The following is a 25,042-nucleotide window of genomic DNA, read 5'->3' on the forward strand; positions in this document are numbered from 1 at the left end:
GTAAACCCAGGTCTTTCTGACTCCAAAGTCCCCCAAATATGATTTTTTTTTTCCTTTTTGATTTGCTTTAAAAAAACCCACACACATAAGAGCCAATAACTAGTACTTTGTCAATATTAAGTTTTTCTCCCAACATTTTTACTTGATGACTACTATAGGTACTAGCAGAACATCAAACCTATTGGCAAAAGGATATTGGAAATGAATGCCATGAAGACACTTAGAAGCTGGAACCTGAGTAGCTCAACAGTTTGTTTTCTCCATGAGCCGGTATGCTTATGGCTGTGATTTTGTCATTTATAACAGTATGCACAATAAATTAAGCAGGAGTTTCTAGCCCAACCCAGATGCTAAATCCATGCATATATTCTGAGTTAAATCATGGTCCATACAATGAGCAATAGAAATGCCAGTGTTGGATCATCTTCTGCAAAGGAAGCTGACTTCCACGTGCTCCGCCACCTATAACAGGTTTGAGCAGCCTTGCTTCCAGCTGCTGAATGCACACTGTATGCACAGGAAGACTTCCTGGATGAAGCAGAGCAAGCGAGAGTTCTCTCACCACCTTAGAAGCCATAACCCTGGGGGTTGTTTTCTTTTCCTCCCTGGAATCAGAAAATGTTCTTCCCTCTATGTGTACACCTGGAAAGTTTCCCATCAAACCACACTGACATAGGCAGGCCCTCCACCCTGCCCACAAAAGCAGAAATTGAGTTCAGTGTGGCCAGCACAAGATCAACTAGTTGTGCCATGGGCAGAAGAGGGAGCACTTTCCATGAGGCAACCGCATGCCTCAGGTTCAGGGGCGGAGCCTGCAATCGCCTGACTCCCGAGACTGGACTGCCCCTGACCTAACGTCTTTCCCTTGAGCTTGAGACCAGGAGCTAGAATACTTTTCTTATTACTATCTCCAAGAGACCTACCGACATTCCCTGTGGGCTTTGGAGATGTGCTAACCATCTTCCTTTCTGTCATATTCACGTTCCCTGCCACTATCCTGGAGATTGTCCATGTGCATATGAACAATTCTCCCTTCAGCTATGTTTTTCAGCATTATAGTTTCCTCAAGGTGGCCAGGACCTGGCTATTCTGCAGTTACAGTTATCTGCTCCAATTAGCTTCATATTTTGGAATAACTCCGGAATTTAAAAAACAAATTATTTGCTACATTTGTTCCTCCCAAAGAGGAAACCTTACACCGGCTCTGAGTTATCCTGCTTTCCAGTGGAGGGCTGCAAGCAATGTAGCTAATAACCAGGTATTTTTTTTGGCACAGCATTTGAGAGGAAACGAAGGGGGTATGGCGCCCTTTGATTTGTCGCTGTGATCTAAAATCTAGCTTGGCTTAGAGATAGAGGCAGCTTTGGTTTGAGACCCTAAAACAAAACCCTAAATTCTCAAACAAACAAACAAAAGTCATACTCTCCGTTCTCTGTCACTCTTTACTTTTCCACCTTTATGCCCTTTTCACTTGTTCTTTCTCCACTTTCTCAACTCCTACCACTCCTCTGAGGCCATCGCAAGTGCCTTCGCCTCTGTGAAACCTTTCTTTTATTTTTAACAGCTTTATTTGAGATATAATTCATATGCCACATAATTTGCCATTTAACATACTTAAACCATTGAATTTAAGTAGTTTAATGGGTTTTGGTATATTCACAGAGTTGTGTAATCATAATCACAATCAATTTTAGAACATTTTCGATAACCTAAAAAGAAACCCTGAATCCTTAGCTGTCACTTCCAAGCCTCCCATTGCCCCCTTCCAACCCTAGGTAACCAACCACTAACCTTCTTTTTGTTTCTGTACTTTTGTCTATTCTTTAGAGAAAGAATATTTAATACTGCCCAGCTGGTGTGGCTCAGGGGTTGAGCATTGACCTATGATCTAGGAGATCGAGGTTTGATTCCAGCTCAGGCCACATGCCCAGGTTGGGGGCTCGACCTCTGGTGGGGCACTTGCAGGAGGCAGCTGATCAATGACTCTCTCATCATTGAGGTTTGTATCTCTCTCCCTCCCTCCCTCTCCCTCCCTCTCTGAAATCAATAAAGATATATTATTTATTTATTTATTTATTTTTATTTTTAAAATATATGTTTATTGATTTCAGAGAGAGAGAGAGAGAAACATCAATGATGAGAGAGTCATTGATCGAGCCCACAACCCCGGCATGTGCCCTGATTGGGAATCAAACCCCAATCGCCTGGATCCTAGGTCGACACTCAACCGCTGAGCCACGCCCGGCCGGGCAAGATATCTTTTTTTAAAAAAATTTAATATCAGTTGAATCATACAATATGTGGTCTCTTGTGTGTGGCTTCTTTCACTTAGCGTAATGTTTTCAAGGTTCAACCATGTTGTAGCATGAGTCAGTTTCATCCTTTCTTATTGCTGAATAATATTCCATTGCATAAGATATACCATATTTGTTTATCTGTTCATCAGTGGTGGACACTGGGTTGTTTCCACTTCCTGGCTATTGTGGATATAGGTGCTATGAATATTCATGTACAAGTTTTTGTGTGGGCATCTGTTTTCATTTCTCTTGGCTATACAGCTAGAAGTAGAATTGTTGGATCATACGGTAATTCTATGTTTAACCACCTGAAGGCCTGCCAGATTTTTTTCATAGCTGCTGCAGTATATTACATTTTCACAAGCAGAGAGGGCTCCAGTTTCTCCACATCTTCACCAACACTTGCTATTTTCTGTCTTTTTTATTCTAGCCACATAGTGGGTATAAAAAGTATCTCATGGTTTAGTTTGCATTTTTCTGATGACTAATGTTGTTGAGCGTCTTTTCATGTGCTTACTGGCCATTGTGTACTTTTTTTGGAGATATGTACTTTCAGATCTTTTCCCCATTTTAAAATATGGTTATTTGTTTTTTTGTTTTGAATTGTAACAGTCATTAATATATTCTTAAAAGTTATTTATACATTGTAGGTACAAGGGGGCCTTATCAGATATATGATTTGCAAATATTTTCTCCCATTCTATGGGTTGTCTCTTCAATACAAAAGTTTTAATTTTTGATGAAATCTAATTTATCTTTTTGTTGTTGCTTGTGCTTTTAGTGTCATGTCTAAGACGTCATTGACTAATCCAAGGTTATAAAGATTTAATTGTGTTCTCTTCTAAGAGGTTTTATAGTTTTAGCTGTTACATTTAGGCTTTGATCCATTTGAGTTAACTTTTATATGTGATATGAGGTGAGGCTCCACCTTCAGTCTTTTGATGTGGATATCCAATTGTCCTAGCACCGCATGCTGAACAAATCATTCTGTCCCCCATTTATGCCTTGGTACCCTATTGAAAATCAGCTGACTGCGTGAAACCTTTTTTGAACCTTCCAACTGAATTGGACCTTTCTGCTGTATTAGTCAGGATAGGCTAGGTTATGCTGCAATAACAAGTGCTTCCAAAGTCTCAGAGGATGTAACCACTAAATGTTTATCACTCATGCTGATTGTGCATCATGGTTCTGCTCCAGGCGATCTTTATTCTGGGACCCAGACTGATGAAGTAGCCTCTATTTGGAACATTGCCAGTCTTATGGAAGAGGGAAATGAGACGTGTTAAAAAACTCTGGGCTGGCTCTTAAAGTTTCTGCTCAGAAGTGACACTTGCCACTTACATTCTCACTGTATTGGCCAAAACAAGTCACAAGGCCACACTTGATGTCTGTGGGGGAAGACAATTGATCCTCCCATGGGAGGGGACACTGCAGGGAGGGAAAATCAATTATCAGGGGAACGGTAATACAATTTAATGCTTCCCCACCATCCCCTGTATGACTTGACACCTAGTTCTCCTGGTTTTCCTCTGACCTTTCCACTACTCCTCAAATTTCTTTGCCTTTTTCTTTCATGTTGGTGTTCCCCAGTGTTGTGCCCTTGGCTTTCTTCTCTTTGTACCCTACAGACTCCGGGGGAAATCTCATCCACTCCCGTGGTTGTCTTTAACTACCATCTATTAGCTGCCAACTCTCAGTTCTATTTCCAGCCCCAGACCTGTGTAGCTAACTGTCTACTGAACATCTCCCACAGACATCCCAAACTCAGCAAACCTGGGCCTGAATTTATCACCATCCACAAGCTACCCACAAATCTGCTTCTCCTGCTGAATCCCTAACTTGAGAAATGGTACACCATTCTCCCAGCTGCCCCAGCCAGAAACCTTGGCACCACCTTCTCCGTATTCAACCATGAAGCTGTACTGGGTATAGCTCCTAAACATCACTTGAGTCTGTCCCTTTCAGTCCCTTCTCAACAATTCTGCCCTAGACCACCATTATCTCTCAGTTAGATGATCTCAATCTTGTTGTCCCTTCTAATTCATGCTCTATGTTCCAGCCATAATGGTTTTTAGAAAATGCAAATCCAATTCTGCCAACCCCATTGCTCTGGGATAATGATTAACACACTAACAGGCCGTATCAAGACCTTTCATTATCTGGCCTCAGCCATTTCTCCAGCTTCACTTCTGCCTGGCATTTTATTCATTTGGAGCTAACTTTAGTGCCCTGAACATACTGTGATCTCTTCATTCAGGGCTTTTGAACAAACACTTCCCTCTGTCTAGGACACTCTTCCTTCTCCTCTGGGTAACTTACATGTTCTTTCTTTTTCTTTTTTTTTTTAAAGGAAGGATTATTTTTATTTTTAAAAATATATCTTTATTGATTTCAGAGAGAGGAAAGGAGAGGGAGAGAAACATCAATGATGAGAGAGTCATTGATCGGCTGCCTCCTGCACGCCCCCGACTAGGGATCAAGCCCACAACCGGGCATGTGCCCTGACCAGGAATCAAACCGCGATCTCCTGGATCCTAGGTCGACGCACAACCGCTGTGCCACGCCAGGCTGGGCCAACTTACATGTCCTTAAAGTAACAGGCTGGACATCACTTGCTCCCTCTATTCATACGCTTCAGTGGGCGAATCCTACGTGATTGAGAGACGGTTTAGCTAAGAGGTTAACAGGGAGGGTTCTGGAAACTGATGGCCCGGTTTTGAATCCTGGTTGTCATCTACTACCTGTGAAACTGTATGTAAGGTATTTCTTCTGGGTGCCTCCATTTCCTCAGGCATAAAATAGGGAATAATAAGAATCCCTATTATATAAAGCTGTGGTGAGGGTTAAATGAATACGTGCATAGGGAGTGCTTAGGACAGTGCCTGACACACTGTAAGGGCTCAGCCAATAGCTGCCATTACTTCTATTTATCTCCTTAACACAGACAGGCACGTATCTATTTAACCTCCTTCAATCTGCTGTATTTTCTACAAGGAGTGTCAGTGGTGGTTTAACTTTACAGGTTAGTTTCTAGGTTATCCGATGGCCAGGTGAGAGTGTGATTACAAAAGGAATTAGCATCATCCAGAGATGGATATAATGCTCTTTTCTGCTCATTATACAAATTTGTACAAAAGAGCATTTTATTTTTTTTCATTTTTATATCTTTATTGATTTCAGAGAAAGGAAAGGAGACGGAGAGAGAGAGACAGAAACATCAATGTTGAGAGAGTCATTGATCAAGCCCGCAACCTGGGCATGTGTCCTGACCGGGAATCGAACCCCGATCGCCTGGATCCTAGGTCGATGCTCAACCGCTGAGCCACGCCCGGCCGGGCTAAAAGCGTTTTCTTAAGTACAAAGGATAGTTTCATCATGTCAGGCGGAAGCTGGAGGCCGCCATTATTGTAGAAAGCTTATGTATTAATTGAAGGGTGTACATAGATATTCAGTCACTGGAGCGGTGGATATGCAATAATTTACCTGGTGTGCTTCAGCCGGACACCCATTCTTCTGCACTCCACTCTACACTGCTGGGGGTGGGTGTCTGTGAAGTACATTTCCCAGGCTTTCTTACCAGGAGACCTAATAAGCTTTGCCAGTTGGAGTCAATGGGGAGATCCAAGGGTGGGGGATAGGGAGTTCCTAGGTTTGACTTCATCATCAGCAGCAGTTATTCATGGTCCCTCAGTGGCATCTGGGCAGTGGTGGCATCTCTCACACTGGCAGGGGCATTGGGCCAATTACCTACCTAATGCTGCATAAAAAGTCTCCCCAAACTTAAAGACTTTTAACAATAATCATTTCCGTATTCTCCCTCAGGGTTCTAGGAGTTGGCTGGGCTCAGCTAGGCAGTTACAGTTTGGGGTCCCACACTTGGCGGCAGTCAGGCAGTGCCTAGAGCAGGAGTTACCACAAAGGCTCGCTCATTCACTTGTCTGGCAGCTGATGCCCACTGTCAGCTGGAGCACTTACACTTGTCCTCTCCACACGGCTTGGGCTTCCTCGCAACCTGGTGTCTAGATTCTAAGAGTGAGTGTTCTAAGAAAGAGCCAGGTGGGAGGTGTATCGTCTTTTAGGACCTCACCTTAGAGGTCATAGAGTACCTTGTCCAATGTATTCTAGCTGTTAGAATCAAGTCATTCAGGCCAGCCCATCTTCAAGGAAGGAGAATTATGCTCTACCTACTGACGTGAGGGGAGCCAAAAAATTTGTGAACGCATTTTGAAACCAACACAGATAGCATCTCCAGCAACACAGTACGCAGATCTGCTTAGAGATTCCAGCCCAGGGATGTTAACTGCCTCCTGACCTCTGGGAGTCATCCCTTCTTCCTCCCCCAGCATACCCCCTCTTTTGTTTGCCAGTACTTTCAACATTTTTGTAATAAATTCCCCTTATTAAATCCCCTCTATTTGATATACCTAGGATGGTTTGTTTTCCTGACTGAATTCTGACTTAGACATGTGGGATTCTCTCTAGCTATCCAAACTCACCATCTGAATTCAATAGCAAAGCAACTTATAGAAACTAACTATTATTATATGCCAAGGACTAACCTAGGTGCTTTAATACATTACCTCATTTAGTTCTAACACCAGACCTGCCAGATGGGTATGAGCATCCTTACCTTATGACACAGAAACCGAGGCTCAGAAAGGTTAAATAACTTGCCCAAGAACACAGCTAGGAAGAGGTCTGGCTCTCAAGTACATTTATTTTTGGGGCCTTCTGGAATTTGAGAAGAGCTACGTCTTGCCAAAGAATTCCATTTTCCTCAGATGAAGTCTCACTTCTCATCCTATGTACCTGTTAGATGAATCCCCACTTAGATATCTACACTTGAAAATGAATCGAGGAAAGAATACAGCTAGGGGAAGTAGAACACAAAGACTCAAGTATTCATGTGAGAAAAGGCACTAGACAAAAGCTTGCAGGTCTGGGTTCAAGTCTCAGCTATGTTACTCAGACATTATGATACTAGGCAGTCACTTCCTCTCTTGGGGCCTCAGGTATTCCCAGCTGGAAAATGACACTAATGTTCTGTCCTCTACTGAGTATCTATTTTCAAAGTAGTTGAGGATATAAAAAGCCATATCAGAGACAGGAGGCAGAAGATAAAAGTGAAATAAAGCCTGTTAACAGAAGGTCTTGAATAGGCCTGTATGGATTCAATGTTTATGTTCCCCCCAAATTCATGTTTAAATTCTAACCCTCAATATAATGGTATTCAGGCATGGGGCCTTTGGGAGGTAATTACAACAGGATGGTGGAGCCCTTGCGAATGGCATTAGTGCCCTTGTAAGAAGAGACATGAGAGCTTACTTCAGCTCTGTTCTTTCTATTATGTGAGGATATGAGAAAACAGCCCTCTAAAATCCAGAGAGGGCTCACCAGAACCCAAACATACTAGCACCCCAATCACAGACTTCCAGGCTCCAGAACTGTTAGAAATAAATTTCTGTTTATAAGCCCAGTATGATACCCCATTATAGTACTCTGAACTGACTAGGCGTAATGAGAAATTCTTATTTTATCCTGTAAGTAGTGGGGAATTATTTTAGCTTCTTGAGGAAGAGCCTGACACAAAGAAACATAAAGGTTTATAGAAGAAAATAGCAACAAAACAGTAATACAAAATAACGATAGCAGTGATAATCATTTACTGAAGGCTAGTAGGCAGTGTCCTAGCACATACGACACTTAGCTCACAGGATCTTCACGACAGCCAAATTATTATATGTAATAGTATCCCTGTTTCACAGTGAAACTGTTCAGAGGCTAAATGACTTGCCCAAAGTCACACAGCTAGTCCGTGGTGGGGCAGAGATTCAACATGGTTTGGTCATGTCCTAAGCCTGGGCTCCTTTCACTATACCATGGGGTTTCTAACTTGGGTTTGAATGCGCTGAACCCAAAGGTGGAAAAAGTAAGTCTAAAAATATTGTTCAAATTTACAAAAGAACCTAAGGGTCTGTACTAGAGCACTGAGCAATGGAAACAGGGTGCCCTTCCAACGCCGGGCGCGAGGGCGGGAGCATTCACTCGGACGGGGACAATTTAGAGTTGCCGATGAACCTCACGTGCGCATCTTTGGGATGCGAGAGGGAACCAGAGCACCTGGAGAAAACCCACGGGCACGGGGAGAATGTCAAGCTACACAGTGATCCAGCCAGGAATCAGTTTTTCCCCTTATCGACATCGTAACGAAATGACATTGAAAGAAACAATGTTATTTGAGGATGTGCTCTATTATGCAAACCAAGGTATCTTCAAATTCAAGGAACCAGTCAAAGTAACAAACACTGTTTTGTCAAAAAGGAACACTTTATTTGTGCACATATAAAAAGCAAGCAAAATCAGGATGTTTTCCTCAGCCATCCTTTCCACATTTTATGCAGTTTTCGTGAACTATAAATCAATGATTTCTTCATGCCTAAAAGAGAAAAAGAAGAGACAGTGAGAGAACTGAGGCTTATTTAGTGGATACTCAGCTAGAGGTTTTGTGATATTTGGACCAGAGACTTGTCCTTGGAGTAGAGCAGTGATGGGCTGGCTGTTTAGGAGACCCTGGGAGCCAAGGGTTATTAAAGGTCACCGCGATCGTGAGGGGAAAAGACTGTGAGTTAGGCATTTATTAAAACGGTGATGTGACGTCAAAGGTACCTGAGTTTCTGGGATAAATGAATCTTTTGAGATATTAGCATATTGGCGGCCTTTGAATTTAGTAGTTCTTAAAAACTAAGAGAAAGGAAGAACAAATACAAGATCTGTATGTAAGTGAGCATCCTTGGCCCCTTTCTACCTCCCAGTGCCTGCATCCCAACCAACCCCAGCTCACTGCTTCAGTGTCACTGCGTGTGCCGATGATCTGCCCAGAGTGAATATCGTTTCCATCACTTTCTGCTGAGCAGACATCATATCCCCTTTCAGGTTTCTTCTCTAGAAGTGCTTTCCTTTACTCCCCAGGCCAATTCAGACACTGCTCCTCCTACACCCACACCACCTGTGCTGACGCCCAGCACAGCACTCACCCCTCTGTACGGGGCTCAGGAACAGGTTTATTAACTTGTCCCTCTGCCTGGACTGGGAGTTCCTTGAGGACAGGGACCTTGTTCTATTCATCCCTGTCTCCTCATCACCTATGGTAGGTACTTGGTAAATGTTTTCGAAATGACAGAACAGACGCACCTAATTCAGATACCTGATCTTCCCCCACCCTCTGCACACTTAATCACAAGTACCAGGTGAAACAGGATAAGCTCTCTGGGGAGCTTATGGGAAAGAAGTAAAATGGGATAGAATAAGTGGGATGTTACTTGTCTGTCAGATCTAATAGGATCCTATTTGCAGACAGAATTATGGGCTCGACTTCCTTTGTGTTGAGAATGAGATCATTTAGTCTGTGTTTCAGGGTGTGGCCCAAAGATCCAACTAGTCTTTTTCACCATGGGATACAAACTGTGGTCTGTGCTGCGAGTATGAAATGCACACCCCTAGCAGTGCACTTTGTAAACATTGCTGATGAGGTAAAAGGATTAGAGAGTTCTAGAGACTCCTAAAAATACCTGGCCAGCCCGGCCAGGCATGGCTCAGCGGTTGAGCGTCGACCTAGGATCCAGGTGACTGGGATTTGATTCTCGGTCAGGGCACATGCCCGGGTTGTGGGCTCGGTCCCAAGCTGGGGGCGTGCAGGAGGCAGCCGATCAATGACTCTCTTTCATCACTGATGTTTCTACTCTCTCTCTCCCTCTCCTTTCCTCTCTCTGAAATCAATAAAGATATATTTAAAAAAAAAAAAAAAAGAAAGAAAATACCTGGCCATGTTACATGTAAGCTGCCTACTCCACTTAGGACCTTGTAAGAGGCTACTGCAGGCAGTGGCAGGTTAAAAGGCAAGGTACCAGTAAAATCATTAGCAAATACTTCTAGAAACTCTGGCCTGGCTTGTACACTGACTGACTACTTGCAAACAGACAGAGCCTAGTTAAGAAACTCAGAGCTCCTTTCCTTGCCTCCACCCCTTTTAATTTTCTCCCTGGAGCAAACACTCTGGTAAACCTCACCCACTTGAGCATTGAAACTGGAAAGTTATTACGTAAGGTGCTTTTTAAAATTCTAGTCAGAGCCAATCAAGACACTAAGCAGAATACAGGTAGCTGCATAAGGTTCAACACAGCAACCCTGGGGCACTGAGTCACAGCTGCAGGAAGATGCACCGACCATGATAAGTCCCAGTTCAACTTAAAAAATGTACTCACAGACTCCTTGGAGTTTACCATTTAAGGTAAATATATAAAGTACATCAGAGACACCATGTAGCCTTTTTTTTCCCTGCTAGCCCATGGAAACCTCCCTTAATTAAATACAATCTCTCCCTTCAGTGGCTCTGCCAGAGTGATACTCTCAGAAAGACTGCAGCAGAGAACTGTGTTACAAAGACCACTGGGATAGCAGTCAAGAGACCCAAATTCCAGTCCTCGCTGGGCCACAAACTTACAGTGCAACTCCCCGTCTCTGGCCTCGACTTCCTCATCTGCACAGTGACTGGCCTGGACCAGGTTAGGGGTTCTCTAACGAGGGGCCCAAGGACAGGCTTCAAGGTCAGTCTGTGAACTCCCTGAAACTGTAGCGGTTTGCTGTGTAGATGCACATGTGCGCTTCTGCGCAGAGGGTGCAAAGTTTTGGCCAGATTTTTATAGGGAGCCAGGATTTGCAACAGGGTAAGAACCAACTGATCAGAATAAATGGTCCTTTCTGCCTCAATATTCTAACTGCAACAAAGGTGGAGGATTTAAACTTCAGGAACCTGGAATAGGCCAAATTTCCTAAACAGGATACAAAAGCTGCTGACCACAAATGGTTAAACTGGACTAAGTAAAATTAAGAACCTCTTTTCACCAAAAGACACCATTAAGAGAGTGAAACAACAAGCCCCAGAGGGGGAGGTTTCTGCATTACATATATTCCACAAAGGACCTATATTCCGATTATACAGAGAAGCCTGCAAGAAAAGGCAGACAACTCAACAGAAAAATGAGCAAAAGATGAGAATAGGCACTTCACAGAAGAGGAAATCCAAGTAAGCATATGAACAAATGCCCAGCTTTACTAATCAGCTGGCATGGCGCAGCAGCTGAGCGTCGACCTAGGATCCAGGAGACCGCGGTTCGATTCCCGGTCAGGGCACATGCCTGCGTTGTGGGTTCGATCCCCAGTTGGGGGCCTGCAGGAGGCAGCGGATCAATAATTCTCTCCTCATTGATGTTTCTATTTCTCTCTCCCTTTCCCTTCCTCTCTCTGAAATCAATAAAGATATATTAAAAAAAAGAAAAGAAAATGTAAATTAAGACTCCAGTATAATACCACTACTCACCTACCAGAAGTGCCTAAAATGAAAAAGACACATCATATCAAGTTTTAGCCTAGGAAGTGCTGCAATAGGAACTCTGCTAATGGGAGTGTAATGTGGACAACTGTTTGCTAGATACCAGTTAAACATTCACATGCTTTATGATCTAGTAATTCTACACCTAAGTTTATACCTAATAGAAATGCATAATATGCTCACCAAAAGTCAGGCACGAAACCAGCAGCACTACTCGTAATGGCCCAAACAGAAAACAACTCAAGAAGCCGTTAGCAGTAGAGTGGATCAATTGTATATATTCACACAGTGGTCTGGAAGCAATGAGAACAAATGAACTACTGCTCCTCCCCACACCATGATGAATCTCACAGATGTCATGAGGAGTGGAAGACATGAGAGTACGTATTTATGTAACGTTAAAAAAGTAGGCAAAACAGAAGCATTAGAAGTCAAGATAGTAAGTAGTTACTCTTGGAGGAGTGGTGGCTCTGACTGTGGCAAAGGGGGATTCTAGGGACTGGTTCTGTTCTATTTCTTCACCTGAGTTCTAGGTGCATGGGTGTGTTCACTTTGTGAAAATGTACCAACTTATGATTTGTGCACTTTTCTGTACACATGGAGATTTTCCATACTACCAGAAGACCTAGAATCTTTCATTTATTCAGTCACTGAAATACACTGAATGAGTATTTATTGAGCACCTATATAAATAAGACACTGAGCAAGTTGCTGGGGATGCTGCTATGAACAGCGATGGTCTCTGCCCTCACAGAGTTTACAATCTTTAGAATTCTACTTGGCCTACATTAAGCTTACTTTTGGTCTCTGCTTCCTTTCTTTAAAAAAGGATGGCGATTTAGGGAGTCTGATTTAGAAAACGTCTTGAGGGAAGACAGCCTCCTAGGAGAGAAATTTTACTCTGAGACCCATCACCATTGTCTTTGCTCCTTCTCTACATTTCTTTAAATATTTCTTCTTTAGACAGATCCTTATTTACTCGTCATTAAGAATTCTGATTAGTATCTAGAGTCAGGATTTTGTTTTGGAAGGGTACAGAAACCGACTTTAATATATGGCTCCTAGGGTTTCTCTTCTGTTGATTTCCAGATTGTTTTACATGACCTACAGCAAAGTTACTACCAATGTAAGACTATGAATTGCCTCTATGACCTTAAACTGACGGGTTCAATGACAGACAAAATTCTCTAGGAAACAATGTGAGGCAGTAGGTTGTGAGAGCTCTATCTTCCCACAATTCTGTATTTCAGATCTTTAGGAGAGAAAACCAGTAAGTCCTCAGCATTCTTCCAATTAATTTCTAACCATACTTAGATATATCCACAAAGAAAACCTATTCTGAAGCAGAAGTACAACTTATTTTAAACACTTTCAAGTTGAAGTGATAAGCACATTACCAGAAAAAAAAATCTTATGTGTTCTTCTTATTTAAATATATAAGTACCAAATATTGGAATATTTTAGTTTTAAGAAATCAGAAAACAGAGAACAATGGATGATCCATTCTATTACGTGCCAGGAAAGGCTGGTTAGAATCAACTGAGGCATGCCAGAATCCTTTTAGGAAGAAGACTAAACCTGTCTTGTTAATCCAGCTGAATCTTTTGAAGCTAGAGAAGTAAATAGGTGCCTATCCCCAGAGTTAATTCTGATTGACCAGAAAGTCAGGTGGGGACAAATAAAGCAAGGTTTCAAAAACTAAACCCATTATCCTCTCCCAGCCTTCCTTACCTCCTGAAATGGCGCCACCATCTACTGCTTCCCAAGCCCCAAACCCGGGAGTAAGCAGTGACTCCTTTCTCTCCTCCACTTTCCATATCCCTCCAGTCACCAGGACCTGGCAACCCGCCTTCTAAATATTGCTGGCATCTCATCTCTCTGCCTCTACTGCAGTGACTCGAGTTCAGGCTGCCATGACTCCTCACCTGGCTGGCTGCAACCATATCTAACCAGCTTCCCAAGAAATAGCTTTATCTCCCTTCAGTCGGTTCTCAGTTCTCTAATGGTCTTTCTATAGCCTCTCTGCCCTCAAAAGGAACTCTGAATTCCCTTTCATGGCTTTTAAGGGCTTCCCTTGTCTGGCTCCTGCTTACTTCTCAGTCTAATCACTAAATCCCACCCCCACTGCCCATTTCTCTCCCAGTTCCCACACAGAGTACTCCAACAGTTCCACTTCTCTCCAAACCAATTAGAAACATAAAAGACTGCTGCTTCTCAGAATATGACAGTTTGCTTAGCTGGTCTTCTGTTCCCAGCACGAGATGTGATGCCATCTGCTGCTACTATGAAAGGAGGAGCAGGCAGGTGCTAGGAGGCTGAACAGTCTTCAGCTACTTCTGAGCCGGCTGGCTCCAGCTGCTGACCTGCTACCCCGAGGAGAACTACGCTGTTCTACCAACAGCACAGCCTAAGAGAAGTCTACATTATTTTTTAAATGATCAAAACTCAGGCTAGCCCTGGCTGGTGTGGTTCAGTTGGTTGAGCCTCATACCATGTACTTTATTTTTTATTTATTGTATTTTTAAAAAAATATATCTTCACTGATTTCAGAGAGAGGAAAGGAGAGGGAGAGAAAGAGACAGAAACATTAGTGATGAGAGAGTCACTGATCGGCTGCCTCCTGCAGGCCCCCGACTGGGGACCGACTGGGGACCGCAACCCGGGCATGTGCCCTGACCGGGAATCGTACCCCGATCGCCTGGATCCTAGGTCCACGCTCAGCTGCTGAGCCACGCCCAGCCGGGCGTCCCATACACTTTAGAAAGGTCGCCGGTTTGCTTCCTGCTTGGGGCACATGTCCGGGTTGGAGGCTTCGGATCCCAGGTAGGGGGTGTGCAGGAGGCAGTCGAATGATGTTTCTCTCTCTCTCTCAAATCAATAATAATAAAAAAACATTAAAAGAAAGTATGATTTAAAAAAAGTATCTGCTTTTGATCCTTCCTTTTTTACCCCCATATGAGCAGGAGGTTGCAAAGAAACACAGTGATAATGGCTACGGAGGAATAAAATCTCACCCGAATACATTGGGGTTTTCTCATCCCGCATGAGCTGTCTGAAAAACTGAACAGAGGTAGAACTTTGGAGATTCAGGGGAGATGGCCCTAGCAAAAGCAAGCAGAACAATAGCTACAACTGCAACAGGAGGACTTCTAAAGAACAAAGTGCAGGGGGTGGAGGTTCTGAAGCTCGCTGTGACATTAGAGGGAAAAGAAACAGGCAAATTGGCCACTCAGTTCCTTCCACTGCTAGTTTACTCCAGCTGGAGGCCTGGTTAAGGGACTAATGCTATTTGAACATGACAGTGAAAAGAGCCACGTTCTAAAGAGAGGTCAGGAAACTTCTAGGTAATGATACCAAAAGAAAAAAACTAGGCACAGTACTAGATGCTTTTATATATTTAAGATATAATTTTTACAACCTGGCGAAGCAGGTATAATTATCCCCATGAAATTAAAACTCAGAAAAATTAGGTAACTTGCCTAAATCACAGTAGTTAAGTTGGAATTTGAACCCACAACCATCATAAAGCCAGAGCATAAAGCAAGTAAGCCTAGACTCTGAAGGGATGCTCATCATTTTCCACAATTTCTGCAACCTCAGTGCCGGTTACAGACATTCTGATACTCTGGACTTCCTCAATCCGATGAGCTATCTTTACACATTGTTTGCAGGTAGTTTTTATCGCGCGCTCTACTACCAGTCAACGTAAAACGTATAAATACGTTTCCCGCATACAATGTGTTTAGAAGGAAAAGGGAAACAAGCACCAAGCGCTCAGGGGAACCTGCAGTGGGCACTCACTCCATGGCCACAAGGAGATCTGGGCTGTGTTTTATGAGGTGTTACCCACTGCCCTCTGCTGGTCACTGGGAACAATGAGTGAAAAGAGGCTCAAAGGTTCATCTCAGCTTGCAGTTTCATGATGATGATTGATTTTTTTTTAAAAAAATATATCTTTATTGATTTCAGAGAGAGGAAAGGCGAGGGAGAGAGAGAGAGAAACATCAATGATGAGAGAGTCATTGATCAAGCCCCAAACCCGGGCATGTGCCCTGACCGGGAATTGAACCCCAATTGCCTAGATCCTACGTCGACGCTCAATTGCTGAGCCACGCCCGGCCGGGCATGATGATTGATTTTTAAAAACCTTTTATTACAGAAAAAGTCAAACTTACAAAAGAATAGTATAACATGTCTCCATGCATCTTCATCCAGCTTCAAAATGTATCAACTAATGACCAATCCATGTCATCTACTCTTTACCCACTTTCCTCTGCCATGTTTTATTTCGAAGCAAATCTCAGAATCCTGTCATTGCATCTGTAAATATTTTAGTATGTATTTCTATAAGAAAAAGAATTTAAAAAAAAACCCATCATACTAACATTCTCACAACAACAACAAACCATCAATAAGTGAGTAATTCCTTATAGTACAGGAAGCCCCTCCCTACCCCAAAAAGGAAAACAAACCAAAAACCCCCCAAACATTCAGCCTCACCCAAGGAGGATTATAGAAAGGGAGTTGCAATTATACAAAACACAGAACCACCCAAACAAAAGCACCTATTCTTCAGCCTTGCCAGGGTAAATCAGCAGAAACACAGATTGAATATCTTAATTGGAAATGCAAAGCTACGTACCCCTGGGTGGCAGAAATATCTTCAACTGAGTCTATCTGGCGTATGTGCTACTAAATCTTTCTTGACTCTTCAGCTGAATCTTTCCAAAGATTCAGGAGGACCACAGAGTGTCCTTGGGGCCAAGCACTCAGCTGTGTATCCAAGTGGCTGGGGTGACATGTTAAGAGGCGTGACCACGCCGGCTCCCTGGCAATCTCAACCCAGGGATCAGAATCAGGCTGAAAGATCACTCCCATCTTTGTGTTACCTTTGAGCCATTTATGCCCTGGTACTACTGCAAATTTCTATTTACATGCCTGTCTTCCTTTCTAGACTATGAACTTCTTGAAGGCAGGATAGTGTTTCGTGTTCACTTTGTATACTGTGTGGCTAACACATGAGAGACGTTCAGCAGATGGTTACATAAGAAAGAAAGAACTAGAGAAGTCCATCATTGACAACACCAAGCATTGGAAAGAATGGGGAGAAACGAGAACTCTCACTTATTACTAGTGGGATTGACAGAACTACCTGGGAGGGCAATTTGGTTATATCCAAAGAGGTTCAAATGCTTAAGTCCAAAAATCAAGAACAGTATGTTTTAAAATAAAATAAAAATGGAATATTCAGAGAACAACAATAACAGTCAAAAAGAGAAAGAAAGAAAAAGAGCTCCTAGAAATTAGAAATGTAATAGCAGAAATAAAAAACTCAATAGAAGGGTTGGAAGCTGAAGTTGAGAAAATCTCCCAGAAAGCAGGACAAAAGGACAAGGAGATCAAACATAGGAGGGAAAAGAAAGAAAACCAAAGGACTAGTCTAGGAGGTCCAATATTTGAATAAAAGGCGTTCCAGAAAGAGAAGAGAGAAAACAGATGAAAAGAAAATGAAAAAGAATGAAAATTCTCTTATATTCTGAGTGATCGAACTGAAAAAGCAATGAGTATCGTAATAGGTCAAGACAGACTCACATCAGAGCCCTGCAGGCAAATGAAGACCCACCAGGCCTCTGGAAAGAACATACACAGAGGATTAATAATCAGAATGGATCTGGACTTTGACAGCAGCCCTAGAAGTGAGAAGATAGTTGGAGCAACGGTATCAAAATTCTAAAGGAAAATTATTTCCAATCTATCCCCAGCCTAAGTCTCAATTTATGTGGAAGGGTAGACTAAAGATACTTTTAGACATACATGATCTCCAAATCTGCCTCCCATGCACCCTTTCTCAGAAAATTACTGTAAGGTGTGCTTCACCAAAATGAGAGTGTGCACCATGAGGACAGAAGAATGAGACACGGGAAAGAAGGTATCCCTCGCATGAAACAGATAAAGGCAATCTCTGTGGGCCAAGAACGTTGTGTAGAGAAGGAAAAGCATTGTATGTGGCTCACCTATGAATCTCATTAACACAGTCACACAACGTAAACTCTGAAGACTGACCTAACCAGAGCTGCAATATAACTGTACCAGGAGGACAGAGGGATTGGAGGGGTGAGTGTGTGTGGTAAGGTGGGTGGAAGAGTTGAATTCTAATCTACCATAGTGAGAAGTCAACAGATAATGCCTAAAATTGAAAAGCAAAGAAGCAGTAATATAAGCTTATTATTTAGTGAACTGGGAGTGAAAACAAAAATAACCCACTAAGAGAGTTGGAAGCAGTTGTCTCAGGAGAGGGGAAGTGGGGGAGAAGGGCAAGTGAGGGAGAAGGGCAAGGTGCTGCTGTTTCTGCAATGATATGCACGTGTAACTTTCATAAATAAAAACACGAGGGAAAAACTTGCACACAAGGAGTTATTCAGAAAACTCAGAGGGGGAGTAAAGCCTTCCAAGAGTACCTCATATGGTTTGACTTTTTTAGACGACCAGATTACAGTGCTGTCTGCCTATCTGGTACATTATTGCAATATCCTAGTTTATGACCATCAAAATTCAGTATTTCACAAGTACCTGCAGGATACAGATAAAGCTTTACATTTTAACCAGGGGCGCTGAGGCTCCTCAATCCAGCAGCTTCATTAAGTACGGATTTTCTAAGTTCTTACCGGCAGTGAAAATGCCTTTGATGCTCTGTCTCAGGCTAGAAGGTCTCACAATTGCTGAAAGCCCTGTGAGAAAAAAATCCAGCAAGGATGCCAAAAAAGCCAGATGTTAGTCATCTCAACACTTTTAAAACCTGAAACTAAATATTCTTTCAGTTATCCAATAAAACCAGCAAATCTATCTGTTCTGGTGTCATAGAATGACAGTGAAAAGGGTATCAGGACTGAGGGCCAGGAGACTGGAGTTGCCAGCCGCGTCCCCGAGCCAGCGGCATGGGCACAGGCAAATGGGTCTGGGTATCCTCACTTTAAAACAGGGTGGGTTAGGTGACCTTCAAAGGTCACTTTATGACCTTAAATCTACTTAAGGCTGCCGTTCTCAAGTCCAAGATGTAAAAAGATTAAAAAAAGAAACCCAAATAAAAACCCAAATGTTTCTGCCCAGGAATAAAACTTCCATTCTGAAAACACACATAGAGGACTCCTCAGTGAGGATCCACAGTACAGCCTCTCTCATGCCCTGTGAAAGGCAGCAGAGATCACATCGTGACCAGAATCATGTTAAAATAAAAAACAACAAAGGACAGGCCTCCATATTTATCTTCAGAATAGGTATCTGGTGACCTAAACATATGCTCTAACAACCTGAGGCAGGTCACTGAGAGAGTGTGCGTGGAGCCTGCCTATTGCAGTTAATGTTCAGTATTGTCACTGTGAATATCTAGCACAATGGCTTCTACCTTGGAGGGTCAAGTACTTAGTCAATGAAATGGGAGAATGCACTCATCTGAGGGAGTCATTTTCAATTTCAAAATTATTTAATAAATTACCTTTAACACCTCAAAGGGAAGTGGGTCTCTGAAGACAAGGTTCAGATTTTTGGGTAAATATTAGGGAGGCCCTGGGAATAATGCGTAGAACATAGGCCATGTCAGAGGTTACCTGCTGAACACACTATGAGACACACCGAATGGGAGTCGGCTGATGAAAGCTGTGTTTTTAAAGTCATCTGATAAAAGCTGTGTTCTTGATGTCATAAAAGCATTAAAAATGTCACCAGTTTCCTGCCTTCTGAGACCACCATGAAGAACACAGACTTGTCTTTGCAATAACTGCTAGAGGTTATGCTCTTGGGACCAAAAGAAACATTGTTTTCCCCCTTTCGCAGTGATTTAGGATCCAGGAATTTGAAAAATACGTTTATACCACCCTACTTCAAACAAATGAGAATTTAAATTTGGAACCCCCCAGGGATTGCTAGTGCTTTCTTCTTTCTAGAAGCAATCTATCTCTTGATCTCACCAGGTAAGAAAGAATAAAGAATACATCACAGTCACAAACCACAGCCAGCACTTTCTCAGTGTCAAATTCATGAACATACCTAGTCGTACCACATCTCCGCAGTCAGGGTCATGAGCAAGTTGTAAAAAAGTTTCTTCCACATCTCTGTTCTTTCCAGGAGGGTCCATAATACGATTTATTTGTTGCTGTAAGGTTTTGGGTAATGTCATTAGCTGCGTGAATTGTCCTTCTGGGCTTTTATCTATCTAAGGAATTAAAAAAAAAGATGAGGTTGATGGAAAGTACTTTGAATTCCATAAATATTCAAAGGCCTGTGGTTCCTCTTTATTTATTTTATTTTTTTAGCCCTTACCCGAGGATATGTTTAGAGGGAGAAAGGAAGAAAGAAAGAAACAAGGATGTGAGAGAGAAACATCAATGGGTTGCCTCCCATACATGCCCTGACTGGGAATTGAACCCACAACCTTTTCGTGTCCAGGATGATGCTCCAACTGACTGAGCCACCTGGCCAGGGCCCCATGACTTCTCTTTAAAATCACACAAACATATATGAACCCATATGCTATCCTAGACGGCATGCTAAGGAGACAGTCTCCTTTCTGAAACTAAATGCATAAGTGTTCAGGCATGCTAAGGAGACAGTCTCCTTTCTGAAACTAAATGCATAAGTGTTCAGGATTCCAAGTTCCTTCATAAAAACCAATTCTTTACCTATAATATTCCATTTTTACAGAGAAAAGAACAAATGCCTCTTCCAAGGATCGATTTCTGATTTTCAGTTTTAAAATTTCTATTTGCCTTAAATCCAACAGTTAAAGGAAGTAAGGCTGCAACTAACAGTCACTGAGGCCCCAGCAAATCCAGGCACTCTAATTATTTCTTCCATTTTATTTTTTAATCCTCACCCGAGGATATTTTTTCCATTGCTTTTCAGAGAGCGTGTGGGGGTGGTGGTGGGGGGAGAGAAACACTGATGTGAGAGAGACACAGTGACTAGTTGACTCCTGCATATACCCTGACCAGGGCTGGGGACGAGTCTGCAACTGAGGTACATGCCCTTGGCTGGAACCGAACATGGGACCCTTCAGTCTGAGGGTAGACACTCTAACCACTGAGCCAAACCACCTAGGGCTACTTCTTTCATTTTATTTTATTTTATTCTATTCTTATTATTATTATTTCAAATATATCTTTTATTGATTTCAGAGAGAGGAAGTGAGAGGGAGATATAGAAACATCAATGATGAGAGTCTGCACACCCCCTTCTGGGGGTCGAGCCCACAGCCCTGGGCATGTGCCATGACTGGTAATCGAACCAGTCTCCTGGATCATAGGTCATTGCTCAACAACTGAGCCACGCTGGATGGGCTACTTCTTCCATTTTAAACACAAGGACACAGAATAACACAGCCAGGATCATACAGCCAATAAGATAGAGTGGGATCTAAATGACCAAAAAGTGGATTTTTCTGTAAAATATGCTAGAAATGACATTTATGCATTCATATTTGGAGCCAAATATTGAGATTAGTGAAAAGGATCATGTATTTCTATAAGGCTTTACCTATGAAACTTTCAGGAATTTTAGAGATGTCAAAATGGCTTGAATACTATAAGGAATTAGTAAATAGCATTTGTGCCCTGGTCAATGTTGCTCAGTGGTTAGAGCATCGGCCTGCGCACTGAAGGGTTTTGGGTTTGATTCCTGGTCAAGGGCACGTACCTGGGTTGCACGTTCCATCCCTGCCCTAGTTGGGGCGCGTGTGGGAGGCAACCAGTTGATGTGTCTCTCTCACATCGGTGTTTCTTTCTCTCTTTCTATCACTCTCTCTTTCCCTCTTCTTCCCTTCCACTCTCTAAAAAACCAATGGAAAAAAACATCCTCATGTGAGGATTAATAAATAAATAAATAAATAGAAAAAAGCATCCTTTCTTTCACTGCTTTCTCTCACAGAAAAGAATGTACTGGAATTTTTGCTTGGAAACATGTTTAGACAAAATATTACTTGACATGTTCAAATAAATTGTTAAATTCTGTCTAATTATCCTTACTCTTTAATTCTTCATGTTTTACTGACATGAAAGAGAAAGCATTCAGTTAAATGATGAGAAGCAATGAATGAGACTGCATTTTCAAAGCAGACATGGGAAAAGTCCACATATTATATTTAAGCAAAGTATCTAGAACAGGCAAATCCACAGAGGCAGAAAGTAGATCAGTGGTTGCCTGAGGGGAGGAGAAGCTAGGCACTGCTAATGAGAATGAGATTTCTTTTTGGAGTGATGGGAATGTTCTAAAATTAGACTGTGGTGATGGCTGCACAACTCTGTGAATATACTAAAAAAAATCACTGAATTTTATGGTATGTGTGTTACATCTCAATAAAGCTGATATTTTAAAAGGCAGATATGGTTATATGATGGTGGATGCTGTGTTGCATCACTCAGGTCCTGGCTTCAGGGCCAAAGTACTCAATCCACTGGCAGCTGGCACCTTCTCAGAGCCCCTCCCAGAACTGTCCTCAGCTAAAGTGAACTGCCTGTGTCCAATGACTGGAAAATGCAGGAGTACAAAGGCCTGGTCTCTTTGCCAGGTGTTGGGACAACTAAGAAGGGCCACCTAGCTCCACAGTGTCACCACAAGATCAAATGAGGTCTTCATTTCCGTCTTGATCTTACACAATTGGTACCAGGAATGGTTCTAGAATGCACACTCAAAGGTGGCATTTTGAAGCTGTGATAGTGTGGAAAGGCAAGTGGGAGCCTCTGAAACTGCCATTCTCACCCCCTAGTCAAAAGACTAATTAAAAAATAAAAACATCCTGGGAGATATGATGGAGATTAGTGTCACCTGTAGACCTAAAAGATGCAGGGTGTGATGTTTAATTTAATGCATTAAGCTGGCTAGGCTACGGTGTCCAGTAGCTTGGTTAAATATTAATCTAGATGTTACTGTAAAGGTATTTTTTAGATGTAATTAACATTTAAGTCAGTAGACTTTGAGTAAAGCAGATTACCTTCTATAATGTGGGTGGGCCTCATCTAGTAAGTTGAAGGCCTTAAGAGAAAAGACTAAAGCCTCTGGAGGATGAAGGAATTCTGTCTCCAGATTTCTCTCAGACTCAAGACTGCCACACTGGGTCTCCTGCTTCCCAACTTGCCTTGCAAATTTCAAACCTGTCAGCTCTCCCCACAATCATGTGAGCTACTTCCTTAAAATAAATCTGTGCTTGTGTGTGTTGATGAGGGTGGCATAACAGTAAAATATCCTCATCTTTCACAGGCGATGGCAAAAATAAAGTATAAAATTTTAAAAATCAAGAAATGACAGTCAAATCATTATTTAGAAATACGGAGGTAAACATCAGAAGAATCAGCTACTGAGATGAAAGCAGCTGACTTCTAGGAAGTAGCACTGAGATGTAGGAAGGTATATAGCAGGGAACTCTAACGTATAAACTGTGAGGTACCATTTGATTTTTAAACCATGTATATGCATCACTTTGAGAAAAGTAAAAACTGAAAACAGGAAAACCTCAATCTGAAGCAAACATGGAAAAGTCTGCTCAGTGGAGCAGTGGGTATTCTGGGCATTTCATGATACTCTCTATTCCTTCCTTACATTTAAAATAATTATTAGTTGGAAGAAGAGCATAAAAGGGTAAAATACAGTGTTCTTTATGCTAAAAATGTAAAAAAAACCCTGAGGTTTCTATAGTTTAAAAAAATCTTAAATCCAAATTATTTTTCTCCAAGGAAAAGTTCTTTAATATTTATTTTCAAATACTTAATATTATTTTTAAAGTACCTTGAAAGAAAGTTTTACTTAATGTATTGAAAGGAGAGTTTCAAGAACTAATTAGCCTGGCCGGGCATGGCTCAGCGGTTGAGCGTCGACCTAGGATCCAGGCAATTGGGGTTCGATTCCTGGCCAGGGCACATGCCCTGGTAGCGGGCTAGGCAGCCAATCAATGACTCTCTCATCATTGATGTTTCTACCTCTCTCTCTCCCTCTCCTTTCCTCTCTCTGAAATCAATAAAGATATATTTTAAAAAACACACAACTAATTAATATAACAAATGGGGGATAAAAACAAGCTTCAGAATAATATGCATGAGTCCATTTATGTAAAAAAAAAACACCAAACACACAAAAAAGACCAAACCACATCATATATGTGTATAGGTACAAATATATAAAAAATGCATGCAAAAAAGTCTGGAAGAATAAATGCCAAACTGTCAGGATGGTTACCACTGGGGAGGCAAATGAAATTGGGGACAGAAAGAAGGTAATCTGAGAGTTTATTTTGACTTGTTTTTGACTGGTAATTAATATGCATAGTAAGAATTTCAAACGGCAAAAGAGGTATATACCGTGAAGACAAGCTGCGCTCCCACATCAGCCCTGGTTCCCTTCTCCAAAGGTAGCTTCTTATTACCAATCTATTTTGTTACCTTTTTAAGCATGTTTATATATAAAACTTACTTTTAAAAATATGTTATCACACTAGTTATATTGCTCTAACCCTTACTTTCCCCCTTAAAACAGATATTAGCCTTAGAAATGGTAGAAGTTACTTTCTACAGTTACCTCCAGTCTGCCTTGCTGGAGTTTATACACCACTTGTGGATTCTCTTGTAGTATGCTGCCATACAGCTCACGGAAGTGGGCTATGTTGGGCTTTACAATATTCAACACTTTTGTCTTATCCTCTCCAACCACCATCCGAAAGTCGCCTGGTTAAAACAAACGGAAAAACAAATTTCCCACTGATAATCCACATTCTGACCTACGGACTACAGCCCCACTCCGATCCTGCACTCGTTCAAGACGGCAGCATCCCTCATTCAAAACATTTCCCTTTCCTCCTTAAAACCGTGAACACACTGCCCAAGGAATGCAGGCACTTGTTTGGGGAAAAAAGAAAGCCTCTCGAATCATAAAGTCCTTATGACAGCTAAAATATATAGTTACCTAAGTGCAAAAGGTAATCATCATCGAGAAGCTGATGATGATTTTGTTTTTGTTTTTCCAATGCATAAACTTCTGTACTTACAAACTTTCATCTTGTGAACAAAACTCTGCCTGTGATCAAGCATGGAGATGGGGGTTCTGTGTAGTATCACCTCAGGCATGTCCTTGTTACTGCCCACTCAGCTTGGACCTGTTTGCTGTGCTTGCAACAAGGGCTTTTAAGCAGCTTTATGAATATAAACACCTTATTATACTCGATAAGGGCAAGAGCAGCTAGAGTTAAAAGTCCTAGTATCTTGTTTACATTTTAAGATGAACTTGAAAGCAGATTATTATTATTTTGTTAATCCTCACCTGAGGATATTTTTTCTATTGATTTCTAAAGATAGTGGAAGGGAGAGAAGGAGGGGAACAG

At 42.0% G+C, this 25,042-nt stretch overlaps 1 protein-coding gene across 5 annotated transcripts in view; it reads right to left on the reverse strand.

Annotated features, from left to right (window-relative positions):
• Window positions 1–8,535: 8,535 nt before the first annotated feature.
• The window catches only part of TAMM41 (TAM41 mitochondrial translocator assembly and maintenance homolog), a 39,806-nt gene continuing 23,299 nt past the window's right edge, over window positions 8,536–25,042 (reverse strand). For 2 of the 5 annotated variants that reach the window (XM_081159670.1, XM_081159671.1), the window contains 4 exons: window positions 24,244–24,389; window positions 19,729–19,894; window positions 18,351–18,413; window positions 8,612–8,733 (listed from right to left, as the gene is read on the reverse strand). In XM_081159670.1, the coding sequence (XP_081015796.1) occupies window positions 8,657–8,733; window positions 18,351–18,413; window positions 19,729–19,894; window positions 24,244–24,389 (452 nt within the window). In that variant the 3' untranslated portion in view covers window positions 8,612–8,656. Of the gene's footprint in view, window positions 8,734–15,860; window positions 16,030–18,350; window positions 18,414–19,728; window positions 19,895–24,243; window positions 24,390–25,042 lie in introns of those variants that run through there. The other 3 variants (XM_081159667.1, XM_081159668.1, XM_081159669.1) reach the window with 3 other exon arrangements.

The sequence above is a fragment of the Miniopterus schreibersii genome (genome assembly GCF_964146895.1).
Source record: "Miniopterus schreibersii genome assembly, chromosome: 15".
NCBI classification, from domain to species: Eukaryota; Metazoa; Chordata; class Mammalia; order Chiroptera; family Miniopteridae; genus Miniopterus; species Miniopterus schreibersii.